Raw genomic sequence first — 8,684 nt, forward strand, 5'->3', positions numbered from 1 at the left:
ATATCACCATTATAAACACAGATAAACACCAGGTAAATGGATTTCAAATACCATGTTATATCACCATTATAAACACAGATAAACACCAGGTAAATGGATTTCAAATGAGCCATGCTATATCACCATTATAAACACAGATAAACACCAGGTAAATGGATTTCAAATGAGCTGAACACTGGAAAACAATATTTCTGAATACTATTTGTATAATCTTGACACTTACTACAACAATATGTCCAGGCATATTGGTCCCCTTTAATAAGACTAACAGCAGCCAGTGAAGGACGTCCATCAATCAGACAGACAGAAGACTAGTGTTCTCACTTCAGCATCCAAAATAGCACCCTATTCCCTACGCAGTGTACAGTATATTCCCCTTAGTGCTCTGGTCTAAAGTAGTGCATTATATGTAGGGAATAAGGTGCCATAGGGCTCTGGTCTAAAGTAGTGCACTATATAGGGAATAGGGTCCCATAGGGCTCTGGTCTAAAGTAGTGCACTATATAGGGAATAGGGTGCCATAGTGCTCTGGTCTAAAGTAGTGCACTATATAGGGAATAGGGAGCCATTCGTGGCGCACTCTAAGACCCATCTGCTCTAAGATAATTAGGTGAGCTTACATCAAGAGAAAACTGACAGAGAAATACATTAAGTTCCTATTCAGTTCACTAGATTAATCTGTGACACAAATGGCACCCTATTCCCTATGTAGTGCACTACTTTAGAACAGGTACCATAGGGAATAGGGTGCCATTATGGACGAGGACCCTGTCTCAGAGTAATCATCTTCCGGCTGTACCGGAGCTTAATAAAAACTGCTGTTTAAATCTGTTTCATACGGTATGCAAACAGCGGAGGACGACACACTGCAAAGACATAGAACCAGGTACCATAGGGAATAGGGTGCCATTATGGACGAGACATAGAACCAGGTACCATAGGGAATAGGGTGCCATTATGGACGAGACATAGAACCAGGTACCATAGGGAATAGGGTGCCATTATGGACGAGACATAGAACCAGGTACCATAGGGAATAGGGTGCCATTATGGACGAGACATAGAACCAGGTACCATAGGGAATAGGGTGCCATTATGGACGAGACATAGAACCAGGTACCATAGGGAATAGGGTGCCATTATGGACGAGACATAGAACCAGGTACCATAGGGAATAGGGTGCCATTATGGACGAGACATAGAACCAGGTACCATAGGGAATAGGGTGCCATTATGGACGAGACATAGAACCAGGTACCATAGGGAATAGGGTGCCATTATGGACGAGACATAGAACCAGGTACCATAGGGAATAGGGTGCCATTATGGACGAGACATAGAACCAGGTACCATAGGGAATAGGGTGCCATTATGGACGAGACATAGAACCAGGTACCATAGGGAATAGGGTGCCATTATGGACGAGACATAGAACCAGGTACCATAGGGAATAGGGTGCCATTATGGACGAGACATAGAACCAGGTACCATAGGGAATAGGGTGCCATTATGGACGAGACATAGAACCAACCTGCTACACTTTAACACCATCAAATCAAACACACCATTTATTTAACAGAGATTATTAGTAGGGATGTGGCAGGAACTCATTATAAAACACTGAATGGGTTCTTGGTGGTATACTGCCCTCTAGTGGAGAAAGACCAATGTCCAGCCTCATGGGACTGATTCGGTTCATACAAATGAATTGTTTCAATGAAAAACTGTTTTGGATCCTGATTAAATAGTGGTGTCAGAACACTAGAGTGGATCCTGATTAAATAGTGGTGTCAGAACACTAGAGTGGATCCTGATTAAATAGTGGTGTCAGAACACTAGAGTGGATCCTTAATTAAATAGTGGTGTCAGAACACTAGAGTGGATCCTGATTAAATAGTGGTGTCAGAACACTAGAGTGGATCCTGATTAAATAGTGGTGTCAGTACACTAGAGTGGATCCTGATTAAATAGTGGTGTCAGAACACTAGAGTGGATCCTGATTAAATAGTGGTGTCAGAACACTAGAGTGGATCCTGATTAAATAGTGGTGTCAGAACACTAGAGTGGATCCTGATTAAATAGTGGTGTCAGAACACTAGAGTGGATCCTGATTAAATAGTGGTGTCAGAACACTAGAGTGGATCCTGATTAAATAGTGGTGTCAGTACACTAGAGTGGATCCTGATTAAATAGTGGTGTCAGAACACTAGAGTGGATCCTGATTAAATAGTGGTGTCAGAACACTAGAGTGGATCCTGATTAAATAGTGGTGTCAGAACACTAGAGTGGATCCTGATTAAATAGTGGTGTCAGAACACTAGAGTGGATCCTGATTAAATAGTGGTGTCAGTACACTAGAGTGGATCCTGATTAAATAGTGGTGTCAGAACACTAGAGTGGATCCTGATTAAATAGTGGTGTCAGTACACTAGAGTGGATCCTGATTAAATAGTGGTGTCAGTATACTAGAGTGGATCCTGATTAAATAGTGGTGTCAGTACACTAGAGTGGATCCTGATTAAATAGTGGTGTCAGTATACTAGAGTGGATCCTGATTAAATAGTGGTGTCAGTATACTAGAGTGGATCCTGATTAAATAGTGGTGTCAGAAAACTAGAGTGGATCCTGATTAAATAGTGGTGTCAGAACACTAGAGTGGATCCTTAGTGATTAAATAGTGGTGTCAGAACACTAGAGTGGATCCTGATTAAATAGTGGTGTCAGTACACTAGAGTGGATCCTGATTAAATAGTGGTGTCAGAACACTAGAGTGGATCCTGATTAAATAGTGGTGTCAGTACACTAGAGTGGATCCTGATTAAATAGTGGTGTCAGTACACTAGAGTGGATCCTTAGTGATTAAATAGTGGTGTCAGAACACTAGAGTGGATCCTGATTAAATAGTGGTGTCAGAACACTAGAGTGGATCCTGATTAAATAGTGGTGTCAGTACACTAGAGTGGATCCTTAGTGATTAAATAGTGGTGTCAGACCACTAGAGTGGATCCTTAGTGATTAAATAGTGGTGTCAGTACACTAGAGTGGATCCTGATTAAATAGTGGTGTCAGTACACTAGAGTGGATCCTGATTAAATAGTGGTGTCAGTACACTAGAGTGGATCCTGATTAAATAGTGGTGTCAGTACACTAGAGTGGATCCTGATTAAATAGTGGTGTCAGTACACTAGAGTGGATCCTTAGTGATTAAATAGTGGTGTCAGTACACTAGAGTGGATCCTGATTAAATAGTGGTGTCAGAACACTAGAGTGGATCCTGATTAAATAGTGGTGTCAGAACACTAGAGTGGATCCTGATTAAATAGTGGTGTCAGTACACTAGAGTGGATCCTGATTAAATAGTGGTGTCAGAACACTAGAGTGGATCCTTAGTGATTAAATAGTGGTGTCAGAACACTAGAGTGGATCCTGATTAAATAGTGGTGTCAGTACACTAGAGTGGATCCTTAGTGATTAAATAGTGGTGTCAGTACACTAGAGTGGATCCTTAGTGATTAAATAGTGGTGTCAGTACACTAGAGTGGATCCTGATTAAATAGTGGTGTCAGAACACTAGAGTGGATCCTGATTAAATAGTGGTGTCAGAACACTAGAGTGGATCCTGATTAAATAGTGGTGTCAGAACACTAGAGTGGATCCTGATTAAATAGTGGTGTCAGAACACTAGAGTGGATCCTGATTAAATAGTGGTGTCAGTACACTAGAGTGGATCCTGATTAAATAGTGGTGTCAGAACACTAGAGTGGATCCTGATTAAATAGTGGTGTCAGTACACTAGAGTGGATCCTGATTAAATAGTGGTGTCAGAACACTAGAGTGGATCCTGATTAAATAGTGGTGTCAGAACACTAGAGTGGATCCTGATTAAATAGTGGTGTCAGCACACTAGAGTGGATATGTTTGGATGACTTACCCTGATACTCCTCTTCCTCTTAGGCCACCTCTGCAACAGGTACATGCAGGCAACAAGTACATGCAGGTTACAAGCACAACACACTGTCACAGTTCGTAGAGGAACAAAAACATGCAAGTACATCTGTAGAATATGGTAGACATCCTAGTTGGGGTCAATTCCATCAGGAAGTTAAAAACTCACTCTCATTTTCTTCAACGCTTCTCTATGAGGAACAAATGGAATTGGAATTTCAGTTGACTTCCTGAATTGACTGAACTGAAAAGGAATTGACGACCAAGCCTGTTAGATATGGTATATTGTATTGTCTGGTTCCTTACAGAGTTCTTCTCGTTGTCTCTATCCCTAAGAGAGAGAGACATGTCCAGCATGATGACTCCCATGTCCTCCTCCAGACTGTTGGGGTCGTCCAGACGCACGGACAGCTCACACACCCTGGGGATACAACAGGGTTAGCTTAGCATAAAACATGGTTCAGTTAGCCTGGGTTAGCTTAGCATAGTCACTATTCAGTTAGCCTGGGTTAGTTCAGCTCGGGCTGTGACAGACAGATGGACGATAGGGGGTTTGTACATTTTTTCACATGGATATGCTTCTTAATAAAAAACCTTCTTGAAACAAGTCATTACACTTTGTTATGCCAGATTGGAGAGAATCTGTCTCATTATGAAGAAATGCCAGGTTGGAGAGAATCAGTCTCATTATGAAGAAATGCCAGGTTGGAGAGAATCTGTCTCATTATGAAGAAATGCCAGGTTGGAGAGAATCAGTCTCATTATGAAGAAATGCCAGGTTGGAGAGAATCAGTCTCATTATGAAGAAATGCCAGGTTGGAGAGAATCAGTCTCATTATGAAGAAATGCCAGGTTGGAGATTATCTGTCTCATTATGAAGAAATGCCAGGTTGGAGAGAATCAGTCTCATTATGAAGAAATGCCAGGTTGGAGAGAATCAGTCTCATTATGAAGAAATGCCAGGTTGGAGAGAATCAGTCTCATTATGAAGAAATGCCAGGTTGGAGAGAATCAGTCTCATTATGAAGAAATGCCAAGAAATCTCATTATGAAGAAATGCCAGGTTGGAGATTATCTGTCTCATTATGAAGAAATGCCAGGTTGGAGATTATCAGTCTCATTATGAAGAAATGCCAGGTTGGAGAGAATCAGTGTTATTTTCGTATTGACAACATTAACGGCGTCAGAATACTTGTGTGTATTGACGTGTGTAACTGATAGATACACACACCAGGTGTTAATGTTTTACATGTGTAAGATTACATTACTGATCATATTGCACTATAAACTGAGATTAGCTCCGGTTGCTGCCTCTCTAACCTCTCACCTCTCTAACCTCTAGGTTACCTGCTGCCAGAGTTACAACAATCACTATCTCCTGAAAACTGTGAAATTTTAAAATGTGTCACTCACTTTTCCATCTCCAGATCACTGAGGAGAAGATAGCTGGATCCCATGAAGTCATCCATGGTCAGATCCCGGTCATACACCTGCAAGGTAGACCACATGCTTAATGAAGGGTGAAACAGAACAAAGAGCAGAAACACTCGTCTGACCAGAACGGCCCCTACTGGGCCCCACACATGAGGTATGTCCTAACCCCTACCTTAATATACAGTCTCTGGTCCAGGTCTCTGACAGGGAAAGAGAAGGTCTCGTTCCATGTTGGGTTGAGGTTCTTATAAACCACTTTGCTCTTGTATAGTGTCTTCCCATCCAGTTTAAACTTCACGTAAGGATCACTTGTACCTGAGAACGGACAAAACACAGAGAAGGAATATCTCTATGAGAGGACAGATGACTTCATCATACACTATGGACTGGATTTAATGTCATTATTATGGGGTGGCCTCAGTGGCCTAGTGGTTAGTGTGGCTGTGCACTGAGGTTGGAAGGTTGGTGAGAGTGAACTCGCAGTCAACATTTCCTTGTACTGTGTAACGTGTATCCTGTGCATATGACTAATAAACTCTTGGTTAATGATTAACGGAATGTAAACAATAAGCGGGAAGAGATTTCACTGAGAGTCAGGAAGAAAAACATGATTCCATCTCAACACAACGTCAGTGGACTCAATACTCTACATTCAGTCATCTTCCAGCTCACATCTCATGTCATGTCTGATTACAGAGACAGTTTCTTCCAGAGGAAGTGGTTTTGATGATGGGCTCAATGTGAGACGGCACAGTTTCCTAAGAGAACCAGTCACGACAACTCAGTATCCGTGGTGCAACATTTAGAAGAGCATTGGTGAAAACCGTCAACTGTTAAGAGGAGTCAATATCTTCACTACTCTAGACATGAACAATATCTTCACTACTCTAGACATGAACAATACCTTCACTACTCTAGACATGAACAATATCTTCACTACTCTAGACATGAACAATATCTTCACTACTCTAGACATGAACAATATCTTCACTACTCTAGACATGAACAATATCTTCACTACTCTAGACATGAACAATATCTTCACTACTCTAGACATGAACAATATCTTCACTACTCTAGACATGAACAATATCTTCACTACTCTAGACATGAACAGTATCTTCACTACTCTAGACATGAACAATATCTTCACTACTCTAGACATGAACAGTATCTTCACTACTCTAGACATGAACAATATCTTCACTACTCTAGACATGAACAATATCTTCACTACTCTAGACATGAACAGGAGTCAATATCTTCACTACTCTAGACATGAACAATATCTTCACTACTCTAGACATGAACAATATCTTCACTACTCTAGACATGAACAGTATCTTCACTACTCTAGACATGAACAGGAGTCAATATCTTCACTACTCTAGACATGAACAGGAGTCAATATCTTCACTACTCTAGACATGAACAGTATCTTCACTACTCTAGACATGAACAATATCTTCACTACTCTAGACATGAACAAGTATCTTCACTACTCTAGACATGAACAGTATCTTCACTACTCTAGACATGAACAATATCTTCACTACTCTAGACATGAACAGTATCTTCACTACTCTAGACATGAACAGTATCTTCACTACTCTAGACATGAACAGTATCTTCACTACTCTAGACATGAACAACTACTCTAGACATAACAGTATCTTCACTACTCTAGACATGAACAGGAGTCAATATCTTCACTACTCTAGACATGAACAATATCTTCACTACTCTAGACATGAACAATATCTTCACTACTCTAGACATGAACAGTATCTTCACTACTCTAGACATGAACAGTATCTTCACTACTCTAGACATGAACAGTATCTTCACTACTCTGGACATGAACAGTATCTTCACTACTCTAGACATGGACAGTATCTTCACTACTCTAGACATGAACAGCATCTTCACTACTCTAGACATGAACAGGAGTCAATATCTTCACTACTCTAGACATGAACAGTATCTTCACTACTCTAGACATGAACAGTATCTTCACTACTCTGGACATGAACAGTATCTTCACTACTCTAGACATGGACAGTATCTTCACTACTCTAGACATGAACAGCATCTTCACTACTCTAGACATGAACAGGAGTCAATATCTTCACTACTCTAGACATGAACAATATCTTCACTACACTAGACACGAACAGTATCTTCACTACTCTATACATGAACAGTATCTTCACTACTCTAGACATGAACAGTATCTTCACTACTCTAGACATGAACAGTATCTTCACTACCCTAGACATGAACAGCATTTTCACTACTCTATACATGAACAGTATCTTCACTACTCTAGACATGAACAGTATCTTCACTACTCTAGACATGAACAGTATCTTCACTACTCTAGTCATGAACAATATCTTCACTACTCTGGACATGAACAGGAGTCAATATCTTCACTACTCTAGTCATGAACAATATCTTCACTACTCTGGACATGAACAATATCTTCACTACTCTAGACATGAACAGTATCTTCACTACCCTAGACATGAACAGTATCTTCACTACTCTAGACATTAACAGTATCTTCACTACTCTAGACATGAACAATATCTTCACTACTCTAGACATGAACAATATCTTCACTACTCTAGACATGAACAATATCTTCACTACTCTAGACATGAACAGTATCTTCACTACCCTAGACATGAACAGTATCTTCACTACTCTAGACATAAACAGCATCTTCACTACTCTAGACATGAACAGTATCTTCACTACTCTAGACATGAACAGGAGACAATATCTTCACTACTCTAGAAATGTATATTTTTGTGCCATGTACAACGCACAACTTCCACCAGCCGAAAAAGCAAAGAAGTAACATTAACACTGTGCCTTCTCAATACAGTCACTGGTAACATTAACACTGTGCCTTCTCAATACAGTCACTGGTAACATTAACACTGTGCCTTCTCAATGCAGTCACTGGTAACATTAACACTGTGCCTTCTCAATACAGTCACTGGTAACATTAACACTGTGCCTTCTCAATGCAGTCACTGGTAACATTAACACTGTGCCTTCTCAATACAGTCACTGGTAACATTAACACTATGCCTTCTCAATACAGTCACTGGTAACATTATGCCTTCTCAATGCAGTCACAGGTAACATTAACACTATGCCTTCTCAATACAGTCACTGGTAACATTAACACTATGCCTTCTCAATACAGTCACTGGTAACATTATGCCTTCTCAATACAGTCACAGGTAACATTAACACTGTGCCTTCTCAAAACAGTCACTGGTAACATTAAC

General features: G+C 40.4%; 1 protein-coding gene across 2 annotated transcripts in view; it reads right to left on the reverse strand.

Annotated features, from left to right (window-relative positions):
* Positions 1–5,793, reverse strand: part of LOC124035437 (multiple C2 and transmembrane domain-containing protein 2-like) — a 59,959-nt gene extending 54,166 nt beyond the window's left edge. The window contains exons 1-4 of one of the 2 annotated variants that reach the window (XM_046348886.1): positions 5,552–5,793; positions 5,359–5,435; positions 4,252–4,366; positions 3,932–3,961 (exon numbers count right to left, since the gene is read on the reverse strand). In XM_046348886.1, the coding sequence (XP_046204842.1) occupies positions 3,932–3,961; positions 4,252–4,366; positions 5,359–5,414 (201 nt within the window). In that variant the 5' untranslated portion in view covers positions 5,415–5,435; positions 5,552–5,793. The remainder of the gene's footprint in view (positions 1–3,931; positions 3,962–4,251; positions 4,367–5,358; positions 5,436–5,551) is intronic. The other variant, XM_046348885.1, reaches the window with a different exon arrangement.
* Between the last annotated feature and the right edge of the window lie 2,891 nt (positions 5,794–8,684).

This window comes from Oncorhynchus gorbuscha, linkage group LG05 (genome assembly GCF_021184085.1).
Source record: "Oncorhynchus gorbuscha isolate QuinsamMale2020 ecotype Even-year linkage group LG05, OgorEven_v1.0, whole genome shotgun sequence".
NCBI classification, from domain to species: Eukaryota; Metazoa; Chordata; class Actinopteri; order Salmoniformes; family Salmonidae; genus Oncorhynchus; species Oncorhynchus gorbuscha.